Below are 21,712 nucleotides of genomic sequence, written 5' to 3' on the forward strand. Positions count from 1 at the left end.
GCGTACGAATAACTATACTTGATTGAGGTTTGTTGGCGAGTTGAGTCTTTTTATGCAAAATTTATATTATAAAACACAAATACGATTTAACTGGTTTAATCAAGAAAAATATGCCTCACTGCGTAATCAGGGCTTCCATTCATCCGTCTTTGTTGTACACAAGGAGCTGGAACACTCTGTAGGGTACGATTGACGTCATCATGACTTTTTTCCGGTTGGTGAACCTATAGCAACTGCTATGCGAAAGGATGGCTTGGAATGGAGGCTAGCTTTGCTTCACGAATGACGTCACTCTGACGCACGTTGATGTATGGTGTGTGGAATAACTTTGGTTTTAGATCATGTATCTCGGGCCGTACAAGCTTATTACAATTTTCACAAAGTCTCGATGGAGATTTAGTAGATCCAGGGTAGCCGAGCAGATTGAGAGGACTTTATAGACAATGGTTATAAACATGGCGGATCGTACGAAGACACCCATTAGGGTCGGTTTTTATGATATTGTAAAGACAATCGGAAAAGGCAATTTTGCTGTAGTAAAACTAGCGAGACATCGGATAACGAAAACCGAGGTAGGTGATGATAATTCGCAGTCAGTATGGCTGTATTTTGGTTTACTTTAATTGCGCAGTACACGGTTTCTGATCCCCCTTTGCACAAAGACCTCCACAGTATTTCAGGTAATATACAGGATATAGGTCATACACTTGCCCCCCGACTAGAGGCGAGGAGCGTAACCGACCTGCTGTCGGAGCAGGCAAGCATACTTTCCGATGTTGGGTGCAAACCTGCATATCACAACATATTATGAAACAGATGTAAAATGACGCTCGATAAGACCTTAGCCGTGCATTGAAAGCCTTACCAGTCGCCCCGGGTGAATTGCACAGATTTGAAGTTTGAGAGGCTCTGCAACGAACCCGATACGCTTTGTTTATCACTTGGACAATCCACTTCCGGTGACATGCCAAATTAGTGTTGGGCCCCAATTATGATGCATGCAGCGCACACTATCTCGCCTTTGTTCTCTTTTTACCAGAGTGGGCCAAATTCAAATAACTTCAACCAGCTCACTATTTTCTTTGATGGAGTTTGCTTGATGTGCACTCTCATACTCTGCACAGTGCATGCCACCCTCTCTCATCTTATTCTTGGGACTTTTAAGTGTCAAGCATTTTTTATTTCATTTAAATAAATTAAAAACTGTTAATCAGGATAATTGTTTGTTGCAAAGTATTGTGGATTGCATCGTACTGTGCATATTTGCCTTCCTATCACCTCTACCTGTTATGATAATATTTATAATTGTGTTGCATTGTTCAATTAAAATCCTTTGCCACTGCTGTTGATGCTTTCTTTTGCAATCTTCTTAGATGTTATCATTAAATTTAGAATTATATTAATAATGTCAGGACAAATAAGATTGATAATTCTTTGGGGAATGGAATACCTACCTTTGTTTTATGTAAACCAAACTTATTATTTATAGATTTCACTATGATTAAATTTGATTGGAAAATTTTTTGGCGATTTTAAACTTTAATCTAGAAAATTTCTTCTTTTTGAAGTTGGAAAAAGAATGATTTCTGGTTCAGTTTGTTACAAGTCGATAGAAATGATTTATGATATTTGTGCAAGTGCTGATGTTGTTAAGGAAATGATATTTGCAGCAAGTCAAAACTGTTGTAAGCCAAGATTTTTAATTCTTAAACTCCAAAAGTTCTATAACAATTGTTGGTCTTACCATTATTAAAAGGAAAAAAAGGCATTTCTTTTATTTTGTGAAATCTGTGGTTTAGTCTAAGATATTTGCCAAATTCTCACGATCATTTATTTTGGCAAAGAAAACATTGATGATTAAACGAATACACAGGATTTTCTTGCCCAATAGACAGTTTTGGCTCTAAAGGTGGCTTTGCTTTAAATACTCAGGGAGGTATTTGGCTGCAACAAAAATGATTGTTGAATTTGCAGACACTTGGCTGTGAAGCTAGCGAAGCACCTGAACCTTGATGTAACCTTATTGACAGTTTCAATGGCTGTGTTAAAGGATTAGTTAAAAAAGATAAAGAGAAAAAAGTATCTTTTTGGCTCTTGAACACTTCCTTACTTATAATGACCAACTTGGTAGTTACTTAAATATAAGCAACTGTGGACAAATTAAGATAAAAATTGGTCAGGGCCGTGGAGTATTAAAAAAAGATTTCTCTAATTCTGAAATTCGGTTTGAAAAAAAAAGTTGTTTGTGTTATGCTCTTATATATCATTATTAGCAAAATATTGTAAATGTAAAAACATATGAGCATCTTTCTGAAATAAAAGGACAACTTTTAATTTTCCTTATTTCTTAATATAAACACTTGAAAAGAGTCATGGTATGTAGACCTAGGGAGGGGAAGTTGTTGAGGAGTAACAGTTGTTCATGACCTAAAACAGGGAAACATAACCAAGTCTGTTTTATTGAATATATATATTTCCTGATGACTGGATGTATTACTGATTGCACATTGTAAGTAAGGCGTCACAGAACTCAGATTTTATTCATCTAACTTGTGAAGGAATCAACATGAAATAAAAAAGAATTTTCAGTAATGGAAAACAAAGAAGTGAGCAAGAAATGGGTATCATGAAATAGTTGGAACAACCAGTCGCAAAAGAAAAGTGGTTTTAATTTCCCTGAAACTGTATTTCATTTTCTCTTTTAAATATATATTTAACCTCTGTTGTTGTCCAAAATTGTGTGATGTGGCCCATATAATCCGAAGTATTTTATAAAAAGTATGGTTCACATTTTGAATTGTTTCTCATGTATAAAAGTGGATGTAAAACAATGGTACTCTTTTCCTAGGCGTGAATTTTTTTTTTTTCGTGGGTGGGTGGGTGGGTAAAGCCTTTAAGTTAACCAATGTAGGTTAACACTACCACATTATTTAGGTTTACTTAACCAAGAAAAAAACAGACTGAATGAGTTGTGTTGAACAAATCAGAGTAGATAATTCTTATTGATTCACAAAATATTGACAAATGATATGTGATTTGATTAAGGGTGAGAATTCCGACTTATTTACTAGATTGCATGCGGATTATAAGGCCAAGTATTGGATTTTACTTAGACTTGGTTGTATAACAATTTGTGTATGGGGCCTTTGGACGTCATCCATTCCAAGAGGTGTGATTGTTGTTATTATGTTCAACTTCTGGTGCAGATCCATTGCTTTTACTCAGATGGTGCTAGCTTACCTTTGAATAGCGCGTCACATTCTCAGAAACGGATATTAAAAAGTTTGATGATAAGCTATTTCAGTTGACAGCATAATCGGTCTTTTTGTATTTTCTTGGTATTGCACAAACAATTTATTTAATCTTGTGAAGCATGTTTCCCTTGAAATGTGCTGAGCCTTTTTATTCTAATTGTAAAATACCTAATCTCTCATCCTTTTGTGTTAAGCAGTAAATCCTTGAAATAGATATTAACTGTGTGTGTGTGTGTGGGGGGGGGGGGGGGGGGTTCTGCATGCATGTGTATGTGTGTGTGATATTAGATGTGGAGGCGGGGCGGGGGGGGGGGGTGCACCCTTGCTCTAGTAAAAGGAGCCTTAAGATCTGAATTTCCAAATGTTTGAATTTTCATTGCATGTACTAGTAACCATATAACTGCTCAATAATGGGGCTTCTGAGTCAACCAGAATGCTATAATGAATATCAATGTCGGTTAACAACCTACACTTCCAAGAGTTTCCCACATTAAAACCACTGCTACCTCATTGAAACTAATGAAAATTGCTCTTAACAATTAGATGAGTCAATATATCAAGCATTGATTGGTCTTGCTTTACCAGCATCAACCCCAATATATGTATAAATTATGATGTGGTTCAACTTTTATCTTGAATTCAAGCCCGCATGAGTAAATCCAATGTTACGTCTTATTTGCTTTAACGTGTCAGCCTCACCAGGTTAACTTTAGATTGAAGATAAAATATGTCATGGTATATACTCATTTTCATACATGTCTAAATTTTAAAAGCTTTTAAAATGCATTGTATTTTATTATTGTTTATGAGTGTGTGAAGTCCAGCAATTTTATTATAAAAATTTGAATTCTACCTGTATTATTTTTGGTCAGATCTTCACACTGTTATGTGATTCTAAGGTCTGATGCCAGAAATAGTTGTGTCAGCATGATTTCAATTCTATTTTATGTTAGTCAAAAGAGCAGGTAAATGAAATGCCTGCTGTTTGGTAAACATCTTCCTGTCATTAGAGTATTTCTGTAAAATTGTTTCTAGACATGTTTCTATTTTCGTTGCAGGTAGCCATTAAAATTATTGACAAAACCCAGCTAGATGAAACCAATAAACAAAAAGTGTACAGAGAAGTCCAGATTATGAAACTGCTGAACCACCCCCACATCATCAAGCTGTACCAGGTAATTTCCTACTAGATGGAACTTTAACCAAAGTTTTTCTATCTTGCAAGAAAAGCTTTAGACTTTTATTTCTAATGTTGGTTGGGCTCGGGCAAGCATAAATTACTTTTTACTGAGCATAAAAGGTCTTATTTTTTTATTATAAAATGTATGGAAGCACAGTTTTTTTTTTTTGACCAGGAATAACTCCCACTGCAAGAGACTGAGAATGCTCAAAGCTGATACAATTTATTTTCAATGAAATATAGCCCTCAGCATATGTCAGTCTTTACCTTGAATAAACTTTGTGATCAGGAGACTGCTAGTCAAATTAATGACGTGAAATAGTAAACAGCACGCACATATAGCATGCCTGTCATTTTCCAAGATACAATTTGTCTTCATTTCAGCTAATTGTTAAGAAAGGAATTTGTTAATACTTTTAATGGGTTAGCATTTCACAGAAGATTAGGGGTTGTCTTGGATAATGTTCAAAATTTAGGCAGAGTACTCATTTTAAAAGATAAACTATTTCACAGTAACCTCCAAAGATTTTGGAATTTTAGTTGAAAGAAAAAAAAATACCATGAATTTCTTTAGTCACAACCAATTTTTCTTACAGTTACTTTTTATGTACATTGAATTTGTTTTTACTTTGGGTCAGAAAGTATACTGGTACCAGTAAAAAAATATGGAAGAGATATGAAAAAAATCTGAACATAATTTTTGAAATAACATTAAAAAATTGATGAAAGCAGATATTTAAAAAAACTGTATCTATGTTAATGGCGGCTTGTTGAAAAGGATCTAACTTTGTGTGCACATTGAGAATTACAGCTAGTGATCTTTGATAAATAAAGAATCACTTTAAAGTTTGCTTATTTTCATTGCAACTCCTGTTGCGTTAGCATTTTTTATAAATGTTATGTTATTTGCAAAACAAGTTCAAGAAAAAACCAATCACCAATTTTTTTTTAAATAATTTTAGGTAATGGAGACAAAAAACATGCTCTACCTGGTCACAGAGTATGCTCCCAATGGAGAAATGTTTGGTGAGTTTAGAAGACACAGTAGTCTTTTTCTGTGTCCAGATTAATTTTTATGGACAAGTGCAGACTTTCTCTTTTGAATTTGACTATAATATCCATTACCCCAAGGGCTCTTATGTTCCAGCTGTTTCTATAGCAACCTCAGATGATGCCATTGTTACCATGGCAGCACATTCTGCTGATTTCAGTGTCGTCATGAAGACTGGAAAGTTTATTATCTGAGATTAAAAAGTTACAGGCCCTTATCTTCAATCCTGTGTTAATGGGGTTCATAGATACTTGTAGAGACTCAGCAGATAATTTTATTCTTCCAGCTCTTGATTTTTACCCAGTAGGTCATCGTGACTGTAAATGCTCACGAGCAAAATAATATAAATTTTACACCCGCACTAGATTTTGTTACTTGCAAATAAAATTCAGCAGATAATAATAATAATAATAATAATAATAATAATAATAATAATAATAATTTGTTGTCCCTGATAATTTATAAGATATTTCCCAAATTCATACTTTAACAAGGATTGTATTTTTTATCATTTCCCAGATTGCATTGCCCAACATGGCAGACTGTCAGAACCAGAAGCAAGGAAGAAATTTTGGCAAATTATTTCAGCAGTTGAATACTGTCATGGTCGTCATGTGGTACACAGGGACTTGAAGGTAAATTGACATTATATGGCCTTGATAATAGATATTTCAAAATACTATGAGCATTAGACCTTTGTATATCAATAATTAAGGATTCTCATTTTTAATGTCACTGTTTTAATTTACCAGTCCTTGTTTCCAATACAAGAGTGACTTATAAACTATAAACTTTGAACTTGAAAATATGGTTTTGGATCATAATTCTGTGAACTGTATTGGATATATTATACCTTGTAGATTAAGGGGGAATAATGAATTTTTAGGAACTATTTTGCTATATAAAACTATACAATGGCCTTCCATGCATTGTGTGCCTTTAACAGTCAGCATCTGTTTGTGAGTGACACGATGGCAAATCTGGATCTGGCCTAAACTGACAATTTTATATCTTCATATTTCTCTGAAAGAAGCCTCAAAGTCGTTTTATGTGGCTTATAATTGGTGCTTCCTCTGCATTTTCTTAAAATACAATTGGAGATGTAAGGAATGCATTTTTAAAACAGGCCACTTGGTATGTTCATAGAAGAAAAAAAGTGGTTTCAACAAAATTTCAGTACTGTTGGTAAATATATGCATGCACGAATAAGGGTATCTCTAAGTTTGGAACTGGAACTAGATTTTGTTTGGCAAGTGCTGGAAAATTGTGGGTGATACTGTCAAATCCTTTGCTTGTGTTTACACGGAAAACCTCATAAACTATCTCCTCTAGAAACCACACATTACTTAACCAGCAGTGGTTGTCTTACTCCATTTTATTTCATGAGGCTCACTGCTGGATGACTGGTTTTTACACTTCTGCCTGTTTAAATGCATCTGAGAGTATGTAGATATTATATATTATATATCTATGGTGATGCTCATTAGGTTTTTGTGTATAAAGTTTTATAACACAAAGTCTTACGGTGCTGAGCCAAAGAATGTTAGTTCATTTTCATGAACTTTTTTTTTATAATGGAAGTAAATGGAACCCATTCCAGTTTGGAGTGTTAATGCCAAAGATGTCATAGTTTTAACCACAAGCACATCTTTCTTTGTGAAAAAAAAGAAAACAACTCAAGTTTATGTAAAGAAAAAAAAAAGAAACAGTAAAACAGAACAACAGCAGCTACAGCATTCGTGATCAGAAGCAACAAAAAAACAAATCAGATTCTTCGTCATTTATTTATGCCCTTGACCTTTCAAGCAATTTCTTGTACTGTCACCTACTGTATAGCATCGTATAATCACCAAGACCCCCTGATGGTGACCTAGTGCAGCAAATAGTTTTAATGACTGTGCCATGCCCATGGTTATAATGGTCATCCAGCCCACAGTTATAATGGTTACTCCCAGCCCATAGTTTTAATGGCTACACCCAGCCCATAGATATAATGACTGTATCTTAACAGGTATAATGACCATCTCCACTCCACAGATATAATCATCATGTCCAGTCTACACTTAGGTTCATGATACAACATGAAAGTTGGAGTTACATGCACAAAGCACAAGTCCAACGAGTCATAAGTTACATTCCTTCTGCTTGTTAACCCAAAAGGTAATAATTCTTTATCCTCATGATCTCACATGCCTCACACACCCACTTTTACCTGTAAATACCCGTCTGATTCAAAGATTTTAGTGACAAATTATCTTTTCTGTCTGAGCATATATTTCAGTAGTGCGAGGTTCATTTAATTTGACCACCAGGCATCAAAATATTAACAGAATAGTTAGTCAAGAGTTTACAGAACTTTAATCAATTGGTATGTAATCATAAGTTAAAAAAAAAAAAAAAAAAAAAAAAAAAAAAAAAAAAAAAAAAAAAAAAAAAAAAAAAAAAAAAAAAACTGATAAACAGTTCTTGGAAGAAAAAGAAAAAAGAGTAAACAAAGAGTAAACAAGAAATAAAAAAAGTTTTGAAAGATAGTTACAAAAATTATAATTTTTAAAGGCTTGGATACAGAAAGCAGGTTGAAATTTCTCTAAAGAGAAAGGTTTATCATGTTTATCAGTTGTGGCCTTATAAAAAAGGAAGACTGGAATGGCTGTATCTCGATTGCTCATTAATACAATTAGATTACACATGACGGTGAGGGTCTTAGACTAATGATGAAAAATATTTTTGGTGTCAGTAAAAAAAGCTTGCCTTAAACATAATTTTTTGCTCTCTCTTAAACAAAAAATAAATATCTTCATTGCTGAAGAGTTGACCTCCCACCAAAGATAATCTGACCTTTCAAATAACATGCATTGCATCCATGACTTTGTCCATAGGGAGCCATCTCCAGATGAAATTGTTTCTTTTTTTTTTACTCAGGGGGCTTTCTGAGGTCAGACTGACGTCTGTGGGGGTTCTAATTAACACACAGATATTAAGGGTTGATGCTTTTTAGCTGTACAAGTGCGTCAGTGCATCAGACGAGATTCATTGGTGGTTTTCTGTGAGACGAGTCAATGCAATTGTCTGGCCTGCAATATTTCTTGGAAACTGATTGGGCGTAGTAATCCTCGTAGGCACAGATTTGAAGTACAGATGTGTAATCTGACTGCTGCCTCCAAATCCTGGAAATTCCTTTACATTTCTAAACGCCACACATAGCCAGATGAGATTATGAATGTTCTTGGGTTACTTTGAATCAATGTCTAAATGAGTGAAAATTACCTGTTGGTGATGAAACAGAGAAGTGATAGTTCTAACTCTGTACATCATATTTGCCCCATGTTTTTTCTGCTTTTCAAATAGAAATCTTCCGCTCATTTCAGGTTTATTTAGTTATGAGATGTGTGATAAGATCGAGCTGATACTCGGTTATTTAGATTTATATAATTATGCACTTTGAGGAGGACACAATTTTAAAGATGGTAAATTCATGTTTTATGTTGTAAATGCATAGTATGACTGACTGTTATCTTTTACTAAATCTTTTATGCTGTCAATGATAATAAATACTAACAAACTAAGGGAGGGGCAGGAGGGGAATCTCTTTCCTTGCGGTCAAAGCCAGTAGGGTACTAAAGAGCCTTCAATTTTTTTTTTTTTTAACAAACGTTTTGACTCATATACTCCCAACTTATTACCTTGCTGGTCCACCATTTATATGTGGAGTTTACAGTTCTTAAAGTGGAATGAATTCTCTTAGAAAAGTACATTCTTGTGACAGTAAAATTACACACCTAGGAAGGAACTTGCAAGTAATCTGATAGTCTTTTGGAATGTACTTGTGTGATAATTTTTCAACACATCAGTAATTTGTTTATGAATTGGGGGGTCAGTGGGGATTCAGGTACAATTAAGCAAAATTTTAGATAAAAGAGGGGTGCAAGGGATGAATTTCTTCATCATTTGGTGATGCTTTGGTCTTTTGGTCAAGTTCCCTAAATAATTAGTTTAAAGAGGGTTTAAATATTTTAATGTCTCTTTTTTTATTGCAGGCTGAAAACTTACTCCTAGATGCCAATATGAACCTAAAAATAGCAGGTATGAGATATATTTGATGTGAAAATTAGAAGGGAAAAAGAATATGGTTTTGACATAGACTTATATACATCATAAGCCCAGGGAATTAAATGATCTTCTTTAAATTCACAAGATGTTGAAAGAAAGCCACAAATCTTTTGCTGTGTTGTTCTTGATCAATGACTTGAATAGAAATGTGTGTTTGGGTGGGTATGTGTTTGTGTGTGTGTGCCATGAATACAGGGAAGTTAAAATCAAGCAGGATGTTGACAATTACCTGGTTCAGCCGTACTTAACAAGGAATTATTATGTACTTTTGAACAGCTATTCACAATGAAATTGTGGTTTAGTGATAGACGTAAGCAGAGTACACTCATAGTCTAAAACAGCATAACTCGTCTTCTTACTAATACTTGAACTTTTGAAAATGCAAAAAGCGAATAGTTTTAAAATTTATGAATGTGTTTTTGCACATGAATGTGAATGTGTTTTTGCACATGACTTTGGATAAAGGTGATAGTTATGTAAATCACCAAATAGAACAGATATGTGTGTATGTATGCGTGTGTTTCTACATGAGTATGGGCACAGAATACGAGGAAGATGTTTACATTGTTTTGTTTAATAACTTCAGTGGTGTTTAATGGTGGTTTTATAATCTCTCTCTCTCTCTCTCTCTCTCTCTCTCTCTCTCTCTCTCTCTCTCTCTCTCTCTCTCTCTCTCTCTCTCTCTCTCTCTCTCTCTCTCTCTCTCTCTCTCTCTCTCTCTCTCTCTCTCTCTCAGAAGGGCACAACTATGTAACACAAGAATAAAAATAAATTCAACTCAAAATGTTTAAATGTATCAATACTGATTATGGTGTGGAAAGGTTGATTTCAGGGACTCAAAAATGGCAGGCTTCTTCACCTACATTCTTCCCATTGCAGACTTTGGTTTTGGTAACCACTTCAGTCCTGGCCAGGAACTGGCGACATGGTGTGGCAGCCCTCCTTATGCTGCTCCCGAGGTGTTTGAAGGCAGGAAATATCAAGGACCACAGATTGACATTTGGGTAAAAAATTAACTGAGGCTAATTGAGTACAGTAGTAAAATATGAAAGAAAAGAATGCTGTTTTTTTTTTTTTTTTTTTTTTTTTTTTTTTTTTTTTTTTTTTTATAGTCCGCAACTAATTTGTAGGACAACAAAATAAGTGAACAGAATTCAGCATGGTGCTTTGAAATTTTGATATTGCTGATTGCTTCATGCAACTTATGTCAGTGATGTAGTTTGCTAGATAAAAGATAATTTGTGTTATTTTAATGGTTATTGGTTAGACTGTACCTCTATGTGGTCAGAAAGGTGGCAGCAGTGTACAGTAAAAAGTTAACTGTGTATTACATTGTTCGCTTTCCAGAGTCTGGGTGTGGTCCTCTACGTGTTGGTGTGTGGTGCTCTCCCATTCGACGGACACAATCTGCAGACGCTACGTGACCGTGTCCTGTCTGGCCGCTTCAGGATCCCTTTTTTCATGTCCACGGGTGAGTGCTTGTGTGCATTTTGAAGGTGCTTTTTAAGGGCACGCGAAGAGTGTTAGACCTTGAAAAAGCGAAAATTAAATTTCCCTGGAATGCATTGTCCTTTATCCCCAATGGGCACCATATCCAAAACCAACCGCAGAGTTAAGATCCATAAACAGTATAACAGAGGCAAGTGTCTAGTTGTCACTCTCTGTTGTAATAGGTATTAATATTGGGACTGGTGAAAATTAAAAATTTAGAACCTTGTAGATGAGTTGAGAGATCATAATTAAGGTCTCGTGAACATTGTTTGCTTTTAAAAATAATTTTGATTGTCATGTTGGTGTATGTAAATAAAATTGTTAGGATATTTCAAGTTGACATCCTTATGAATACAGTTGAAATATATATTTATTTTTGGCTCGGCTATTTATCTTTAAATCCCAGTATGCTTTTTTGTTAGGCAAAACATTGGTAATCTTTCCATCTCTTTGCTCATATATGTATGAGATAGTTAACAGTAAACAAACACAAAAAACTGCATCCAGTGTCATTCAAGGCCCCCTGGCTTCAATTAATTGGTTTGAGAGTGGGTATTTTTAGATTGCATTGTTATGAGTCAAGACAAACACAAATTATTAACATCATTATCAAAGGGGTTACATGGTGCCAAGTCAACATAGTTTTCTGGGTTGGGGAAAGCTTTTCATTTAAAGAAACATTAATTTGTTATCAGTTTTTGTTCTGTTTTGATGACACTTTGATGATAATGGCATATAATGAATTTTAGATAACTATAAGTGAAAACATTTTATACACAAAGATATCGGCAGGTTGGTAAAACAAGTGATGACAAAAGGATGGATTAAAACATGAGTGCATGAAAAAAAAAAGATTTACAAATCAGACGTAATCAGTACTTTGCACTCTCACTCTCCAGTAGAGGTCAGCACATGTATGGCTTGATGGTACAAGTGTAATTAAGTGATGGAGAGATCTGTTCTAAGAACATTCGTGTCGATTGCGAGCCATTAAATTAAAGTATTCTAATTTCCTAGTCGGTGCTGCCATTTAATTGTATCACTGCACTATTTTCAAGGACATATCAGAGAAAAAGGAGACAATTAAATTTTCTCATTATTCCAGCTGCCAACAATCACTTTCTTACATAACAGACAGGCATTATTGTTTAATACTTTGATAATTTTTTTTTTTTTTTTTTTTTTTTTTTTTTTTTTTTTTTTTTTTGACATGACGCAGGATCTGGTGGCATATTTTCTGACTACCATTGCTATCCAGTTATCTCTCTACCTCTTGTAATGGGAGCTGTCTAATTGAGTTAGAGCTTGTAGTAACAACATATGCTCACATAACAAATTATTAATGATTTGAATGATGCAGATGTTGACAGATTTATGTGAATAATTACTTTCATTACCTACAGCTCAGGCTCTGGATTTTTAATAAGAATGTCGGTTCTTTTGAAGACATCTACATAAATATGTTGACTTTGGGCTCATTTCACAAAAAGCAGAAAGTCAGATTTTGGGCCATTTCAAAAAGATCTAGAAGTCTTCCTTGTTTTTCTCCTTCTTACATAAAAGAGAACATTGAAATGGGGTTTTCAAAAACAGCATTTAAATAGAAATAAACATCAGTGTAACTTAATATATAATTTATGGTAGGAGGTGTGGTACGTAAGTTTCAAAACCTGTACCAACACAACTCTACAGAAGTCTGGTGGGAATTATAAAACCAGGTTTAAATACCAGCAGTCTTTAATTCTTAGGTTTTCATTTTTTAAATTAAATGGTTAGTCTTTCTTCCTCTGTCTCCCCCCTCTGTCTCTCTCTCTCTCTCTCTCTCATATATGGGAAGCTGTTTTCAAAATATGCTCTAAAAACTTATCAGCACAAGCCTCCATATTGATTACCAGACTTCACTCGAGTATCAATACCTGATACAGCTTTCTTAATGAATTGGTTTCCAGTATTGGAGATAATAAATCAGGTCCAACGCATTTCAGTTGAGACCTGTTACATAGCAGTAGCCTCTGTGCGTCATACGCCCACATCATTCATCTTGTTGCCTGTAATTACTATTGATTTGTCAGTAAATGGTTTCATTTTGAAATGTCAGGGCTTCATGCTTTGGTGATCAGTGTTAAGTATGGACGCAATACACGTGTGTGACAAATGAAACCGTCATCTGTTCAACTGTGTCCTTTAGATGATGAATTTGTCCAGAAAAAAATTGAGAAATATGAGCTGTCATTGTGCAGAACAGGTTTAAGATTATTGTACATTTAGACCCCATTCCCAGAGTTTAGATAGATCCAACTAAATCGAACTAACTCCCTGGGGGTTCACGCTAAATAGCTGTCAGCCGAGCGGGCACGAAAGTTAATTACCCCCTTACAGCTTGTAGTAGGTGGGACGAACATTTAAGCCGGATTATCTGACAGTAATCTAGTGAGACTCCCCATGGGGATAGATCGATCTAAAATCTATGGGAACGCTCCCTAAGATTATATTTATTGCCATCAAGTTTTTTTTTTTCTCTCCATTATAAAAGTGTAAGAGACAAACACTGAGGTTTACTTCAGATATTTGCACTGGGATTTTTCAAGAAAATAATTTCACTAACTTGAGAATATGACCACAAATGTTCAGTTAAGATTGATTGCAAGTTGTTATTTGTTTGTTGTCTTCAAGGATTCCTACTGCTTTCTTTGATGGATGGTTTGTGTCATTTAGAAATATTACAGAGAAAACTGCTTAACCCGGGTTTGTAAGAATGCTGGTCAGCTAGAAGAAAAGGGGCATAAACTGCTATTAAAGCTTTACTCAAGCCTTATTTATTTGATGTTTGCTGCTATTTATACAACTTAATTTATTGATAAACCTAAGTACAACTTGCTGGATCATTTATCTGTGGACTGTCCCCAGTTGATTACAACAGTTTCAGATTGAATTTTATACTTCATAAGTTTTTTTTCAACTTAAGGGAATTATTACTTTAAATTTGATCAAAGTGAGATCATACTCCCCCGTAACAAATTTTGATAAGAAGTCTGAAATTATTGATCCTTGATAGTGAGTGGGTTTGGAGTCAGGCAGTGTCATATTTTTTATGTGTTTGTTAATGTCCAATATATGCTTTTTTGAGACATTGAGTATGAGGAATGGAGTTAAGGATAATTTTCATCACATATCACATCAAGAGTAAAATGTGATTAAGACTAATTGGCAGCTAATCTAGGGCATGTGGTGGGTGTTGATTGAACAACATACAAATCTGTGCACTCCCACTTTCTCCCACAAGCGTGATCACAAGTTAAGTGTCTTTTTTGTAAATAAATCATCTTTTGTCGTTTATGCCTCATATTAATGGAGTGCTTGTTATATCAGCCGACAGATCTTAAGAAATTTTGTGAAATTAAATTGCATACATGTGGTTAAAAAGTAATGTAAGCACTGGAAGTTAAGACATAACCACACATGGGGAATTGAAGGAGGGGGGTTGGGGGGGTACACTTCCTTCGTGCTATCAAGGCCCCTTAATGAGGAGGTCCAATATGTCTTGCTTCATAGGAAAAAAAACATGTTAATTCTTTTTTTAGAAATGATTTAGATTTTTTTTTACCATCATTACATTCATATGTCTTGTCTTACTCAATTTTGTTGACCATTGTGTTACTCAGGTTTATATTGTATTTTCTGACTTGTGTTTTTCAGACTGTGAACACTTGATCCGCAGAATGCTGGTGCTAGACCCGTCCAAGCGGTACACGATAGAACAGATCAAACGCCACAAGTGGATGCAGGAGGATGGAGGACCGCCAAAATCTTTACCATCCTCACCTTTGATTGGTTACAATGCCAAGCTGGGTGAATTTAATGAACAGATACTGCGCCTTATGCAGAGCTTGGGGATTGATCAGCAGAAAACAATTGAGGTACAGGAATCATGGTTGCATTAACTGGTATTGCTTTGATTTGGCTCCAGGTCTTGAAAGTTTAATTTTCTGTGGTAACAACAATATCAGGAATCTTTTGGCCTCAACAGAAGCAGTGTCCAGTAACTGATTATATTTTTAACATTTTGTAGGCCCCATCATCATTTTTACTAGCATTTGGTACCAGTGCTAACAATGCGGAAACAAAACATCAGATTGACTTTTGTTCTTTTAAATCTTCCCTTGTAATATTTTTTTAAAAAGCGGTGATGAAGATTTTATACAAAACTGCTTAAATTATAAAAAATATTAGTATGTTTTCTGCTTTGCCTTTATTGCAGGCTCTCAGGAAAGATGCATATGATCACTACACAGCTATCTATTTCCTGCTGCTGGACAGGTTAAAACAGCACAGGAGCAGTTTCCCTGTAGAAAACCACCTAGACGCGCGACAACGCCGTCCAAGCACAATTGCAGAACAAGCAATAAGACAACTACAAATACAGCAGCAGAAACTAGAGCTCCAGCAGCAGCAGCAGCAGCAACAACAACAACAACAACATCAGCAGCAGCAACAAAATGACATGTTCATCAGTGAGAATATGGGTCAAGGTTGTGGGATGCAGTGTCAAGGTCATTATGGTCATATGTACTCACAGCATCACAGTATGGACTGTGCAATGGGCAGGACATGCATGCAAACCCCACAGCAGATATTCAGTGAGACAGACAGTATTCCCATGATCCCTGATGTTACGGGATGCTTGCAGGACATCATCCCCCAGCCCATCATGACACAGACTCAGTTAGCCTCTTTAGCGGCCACTCAGATGATCACAACCTCTATAGACGAAGGCGTAGAGGCAGACATTTATGACAGTGACTTTGAGTCAAATTCGGTGCGAAGACATACAATCACAGACAATAATGTGGGCGGACAGGGATTAATCCCCAGCAATGCTTATGGCGATTTGAGCCATTTTGCCCCTCAAAATACAGGAGATTGCATGATTGGCGGCGGACATTCAAACTTTGCCAGTTTTGACTCAAACATTGAAGCAGACATTGCTAGCTTGTCGTCACATCAAAACTTACTGTCTTGTGCACAACAACAACAACAGCAGCAGCAACAACAACAACTGCAGCAACAACCCTGTCTAGGCACCATGCAGCAGATGCAAATGCCATCTAGTGGTGATTATCAGCAACCATGTGCTTCACAGCCGGCCCCTCCAGAGCATATTGAAGATGGACCAGTGGACAGAAGTCAAACCAGTTCACCTGTGAACTTCAGAGAGGGACGGCGCGCATCTGATGGGTTGATGACACAGGGGATCATAGCATTTCGACAACGGTTACGTGCTGGCCACAAGGCACCGGGGATGATGGACCTGCATGCCGACCACCAACAGCAGCACCTTCAGACTCTCTACCAGCAGCACATGACTATACAGGAGATGGACAATGAACAGCAGGTACAATATTATGATCGCATGAATTCACGACCGGGGTCCTTCGACAACCAGCCCACCTCCTCCCCGCAGAGACCGCGGTTGCTAGCCAAACGCATGAGCTTGCCATCAGAATCCTTTGATTTGCAGCCCCACAAGCTGTTGGCCCTCAAGCAGAGTCTCCACGTGGAGCGCATCCTGGGCACCAATTCTCCTGACAGCCAAGAAGACATGGCTGCCCCTGATCTGTACATGTTGAAGTCCTGCGAGTATCAGGCACAAAACAAGCCACTACAGCAGCAGTTACTACAACACCAACTGCAGCTGAAGCGGCAAATTCTTCAGAAGCAGTCCCAGATGCATCACCAGTTTCAGCAGATGAATCTCGATCACACCGGGGTCACATCGTTTGGCATGCAGCAGACGCCTGCCGCTACGGGGTTTCCCTTAACCTCACCATCTGGCTTTGCCATGCCAACCAGCTGTGCACAGACGTTGCCGCAGCAACCGCCCCCGTTGACGCACCCTACACAGCTGCCATTGATTCGTCCACAAGTCAATCGCCAAAGTTCTTACAAACTTGCACAGCAGCACCCTGTGATGCCTCCTTTCCCAGCAGACATGTTGTCATGGCAACAACATCAACAGACTCTGTATGAAACCGAGGTTGGGAACGGGGCAGAGGAAATGGAAGTTTCGCAGTAAACTAAGAAAGGGTGGAAATCATTCAGATTTTGTTTGAAGCTATTATGAAGCTGATCTGTAAGAACCGTCCTGCAGAGTTTTTTATTTAATACCCCTGTACATGTAATACATCAGGGTATTCAAGTATTTTCTTGTTATTATTGATCATGTGACAGTTGTGATCAGGTCTGGGGGGGACTAATTAGACTGTTATACACAGAAATAGCATGTGATAGTATGTTGTTATTATTTACTTGTTTACAGAGGAATGTACATAGCATTTGTCATCGTTCATCCAGATGATGGTAAGATGGTACCAGTCTGTGGTATCTCAATACATAGTGTGTGTTATGGTTGAAGTTACAAGTAATATTGAACCTCACATTTGTGTTAAGTTTTGTGTTTTAACATCAAAAAAAGCATGTTCACACATGTAGCAGTGGTCAGCCAATGGAAGATATTAGGCTAGTTTGTAAAAAATTGGCTATTTACTTGGTGCTTTTGAGAAACTGGTTGATTAGATCTGCAATGTACAAAGCTCAGTGTTAAAAAGTGATCAGTTTGTGAAACATGGAGACTTGTCTGGCACAGGTGAACTTTTTTTCCAGACGACTGGAAATTAAACCTCTAGTATTATTTCTGGGTGGGGTTGCCTAAAGGCTCACATTTCTGTGTGCCAGGTACACAAACGTCTTCAGAATTCAATTTGGAATTATTACTCTGTTGAAAATTAAAGCTGATTCACAGCTGTTTGCTGCAAATGGCAGACCCTGGCAGATCTTTGTAGACACCCCATCCCCCCCCCCCCTTGTCTTTACCTTAAAAACAAAATGAAACAAAACAATAAAACTAATAAAGTGAGCGATAACGTGACATAAGTGAGCAATTTTCCATCAGGAACCCTACATATTGTACAAAAATTGTCCTCGTTTACATTTCAATACTTGCCAAGGAATTGAGGTGCCATTGAGGTGTGTAGTAACTATTGGATCACCCTGTAGGTCCAAGCAGGCAGTACTCCCAACAGTGCACTGTGGCAGCCAACAACACTATAGGTCTGTCTGTGGGCGTCCGTGGAGGGGTCAATGGAATTTTGGCAGGCACGTTAATTGCGGGTATCCAGCCAATCATTATCTCCCCCTTCAATGACTTTGACCCCCCCCCCCCTGGAAAATTTTCTGCAGGCGCCCATGACTCTGTCCCCTCAGTAGCCCTGGTTTAGATGCTTCACAACCTTGACCTTGAAGTACTAATGTGTTTATATTAAAAACACTGTATATTACAGTGTATAGCACTGTGTATGTGAGAATTACAGTTCTTATTCTTGGAAAGTTTTACCATGATATTATCCAAAAAAAAATGGAAGCAGACATGGGTATATTTTTACAGCAGGTAGGAGGGGCTCAAACTAGCTGCTATGGAGGATAAATAGGTTTTTGTGTTTTTAATGAACATTTGGGAGGGAAGAGGTGAGGGAAGAAATGCTCATGTCTGTGCCTTTATTAATTTTATTTTGTCAAAACCAAGTTCTGTCTACGTGCACAAATGTCATGGTGATTGTTGTTGTAGTAGTAGTAGTAGTAGTCACTGTTAATGTATTATTGGTGTTTTATAAACACCAGTCAAATGTACTTGTATTTTTGTCTATGTCAGCCAATTGCAATGTATGCACAATTTGATAGAATTTTCAAATTACTTGTCAATCAGAAAAGAAGGGCAGATATTAATTGTATTTGTGCTGTCATACTAAACATTTATAGCTAATTGCTATGGTGATTGCAAAACGGATGCGCATTGTATCTGCCAACTTATTCATTGGTTAGTGCTGGTGCTTTTTGGGAATGCACTGATTGAACCATAGTGGGTCCCATAAAGTCTATGGTCCAGTGCTGTCATCTTATATGTGAAAAAGTGATCGGTATGGATCAGATATAGGAAAGGGTGGGTTTTGCTTTAGGGAATATTGTTTCGTGATTTAGGGTTAATTCAAGTTCTTTCTGAACTGCTGTACAAAAGTTTGCACATACCTGTGTATATATGTTTTTGGTCCTCAATAACAAGGGCACCTAACCAAACTGTCTATAAATCTCAGCTCATAAAACACCAGTGTTATTTGTTCACTTCAATCTCATTTCCTTCACACGTTTGCAATATAACAATATAATAATATATAATGAACAGTGTGAAAATGCTTTTAAGTTATGCTCTTTTGATGATGTTAACTAGTATTTTCTTTCCACCCTGTGGCTGGATGTGAAGGTTAAGAAATTTAGAGACTGAAGTTGTTTTCCAGGCCCTATTTTACAAAAGAACTTGGTTGGTGGAACTTGGATGGTTGGTCTTTAATTTTAGTCCTAAGTTTTACTTTAACCCTAAATAAATTGACAATAGTCTAATAAAAAAAAGAAATGTTGTGACATTCTGCCCTTTTATAATAAAGAAAGAAGTTACCACTTTTTCAGTTCCATTTCAGGCTCTACAATAGTTAGCCTGAATTTTAGTAGACTAAATTTTGGCTAAAAATTATGACCAAATTTAGGTCTTGGGGGGGGGGGGGGGGGGGGGGGGGGTTAATGTGGAATGGCTATATGAAGGTCCATTTTGGGATCACCTACCAGTCAACATCACAGGCCTTGGGTGAACACGTACAGTTAGTTTACGTGCTGAAACCAGTGGCAGTGACTAGTATGAGTCATAGTTGTGTCTCAAAGGTAATTGTACACAAATAATGCTAGTGAAGTTGTAGAACACATTGTTCATATGCGTGGCTGTATACATTCTGCCATTTGATACTGTGGTATCCACACAGCTATTGTCTGTATTTATCTGAAAACTACTTGCATTTTCAACACTTTTTTTTTTTTTTTTTTTGGGGGGGGGGGGGGGGTTAGAAACCTTTAAAGTTGGCACTTTTTTTATTGGAATTGATCCTTGCACTGTAAGATGAAGATATGTCCTTGCAAACATATACCTGCAGTCTTTTACATTGTTTTAATCTTTTTAATTCTTGTTGGGTGGCCACACAAAATCTTGACAATTTGTAGGGTCTGATGTCTAGAATGCTGGATGTCGACTTTCTTTTGTCTGCCAAAGGCTTCTGTTTTTTATCGAAGAAAGAAGCCTGTCGGTGTACTTAACCGATTTTTAGGGTCTTCACCACCATGTGGCAGCACTGAGGTCATGTGAACGGTAAACCTTGGAAAAGGTCTCGACTCACATACTTCATCATGTGGGGAAAGAGGAGTCTTTGAAATGTGTCTTATCATTGGAGTTTCAATCTCTGGGAAACAATTGGTGCTGAATTTTCTAGAAGTTCTATTATTTTGTTGCTGATTGCTTGTTATAATTGGGACATTACAAGAAGTTCTGATGATCCGTTTTATCAGTAGTGCATGAGAGTGAAAATAGGCCCAACTTGTGTGATTAGAAGACATTTTGGATCTTTATCTGTTCTACAATATTACACAGGTGAAAAAAGTTGCATAAAATGTAAATGTGTTGATAATTATGTTCAGGTATGTAATTTTGTTTCCAAGACAAAGAAGTGCAATTAAAAGAAGAAAAAAAAAACATTACAGATGAGATTGTAAAAAAAAAAATAATTAAGAATCTCGTGTGTTCCCTCCTCCAGTGAACTGGTTTGCAGATTACCCCCAAAGCTCACAAGAATTTGACAGGGATGTGAGTCTTAAGGGTTATTTTTTCCCCAATTTCAGGTGTATTTTTTTTCTAACCCAGTCCCTGATATAATGTTTATATCAGATGAAAAAAGCTGCATGTTGGAAAACAGTTCCTATGTTGTACAGCGACTTGAATTTGGTAGTAATGAATGTTTTTTGCCCGAGTTGTGTAGCATTCTGTAACTTATTATCATTATTGTCATGGATTTTGATTCAGCATGGAATCATACAAATTTCAAAATGAAAATATCTTGCCAGAGGTGAATCAGGTGTTCTAGTACAGGAAGGTCATTTGATTAAAAAAGTCAATCAAGGGTTGATAATTTCATTAATAAAAAATTGAATTTGTGGGGATCTGTTTATGATATATTTTTTAAAAATTTAGAAGCTGTGACAGTGTATGTACATTTTAAGCATGCAAAAAAAAGGTATTTATTGTCAAGATGTGAACTAGGGATAACAAAGAAAAAACTGTTGAAGAGCATATGACTTGTTCTCACTGCAAATGTGATTGGGTAGACTTTCTGTTAGCAGTAGTGTACATAAGTTGTACAAAGTATTGTGTAGTAAAGTTGTATTTTATGAGCAAAAATTTGACTTTGTTTTTTGATGAAATGCTTCTTCTGAAATTACCATTTTTATTAGCACTGGCCTCATCTGTGACCAGGTCCTCCACTAATAATTAGGGAGGGATGCCAGGAGGAAGCGAGAACACATGCACTTGGCCTTGCTTTGTTTCAAAAGTCTGAGATATCTTTTAAATTTTTTTCAGTGGAATATTTCCTAAATTGCCATGTTAAAAAAGATGGTGTAATTTCTTCACGTAAACTACTTTCTATATTTCCACTGTGAAGTGCTTGAATGCAACCCTTCCAGGCACAAAAATATGAACAC

At 36.5% G+C, this 21,712-nt stretch overlaps 1 protein-coding gene across 1 annotated transcript; it reads left to right on the forward strand.

Annotated features, from left to right (window-relative positions):
* Window positions 1-254: 254 nt before the first annotated feature.
* Window positions 255-21,410, forward strand: LOC106167358 (serine/threonine-protein kinase SIK2). The gene is made up of 9 exons (XM_013546113.3): window positions 255-572; window positions 4,313-4,429; window positions 5,397-5,460; window positions 6,005-6,120; window positions 9,523-9,568; window positions 10,475-10,599; window positions 10,943-11,066; window positions 14,783-15,003; window positions 15,345-21,410. The coding sequence occupies exons 1-9, from the start codon at window positions 444-446 to the stop codon at window positions 17,157-17,159; spliced, it is 2,757 nt and encodes a 918-aa protein (XP_013401567.2). The 5' UTR covers window positions 255-443; the 3' UTR covers window positions 17,160-21,410.
* The last annotated feature ends 302 nt before the right edge of the window (window positions 21,411-21,712 follow it).

This window comes from Lingula anatina, chromosome 7 (genome assembly GCF_051362555.1).
Source record: "Lingula anatina isolate TDL-2025a chromosome 7, LinAna3.0, whole genome shotgun sequence".
Lineage (NCBI taxonomy): Eukaryota > Metazoa > Brachiopoda > Lingulata > Lingulida > Lingulidae > Lingula > Lingula anatina.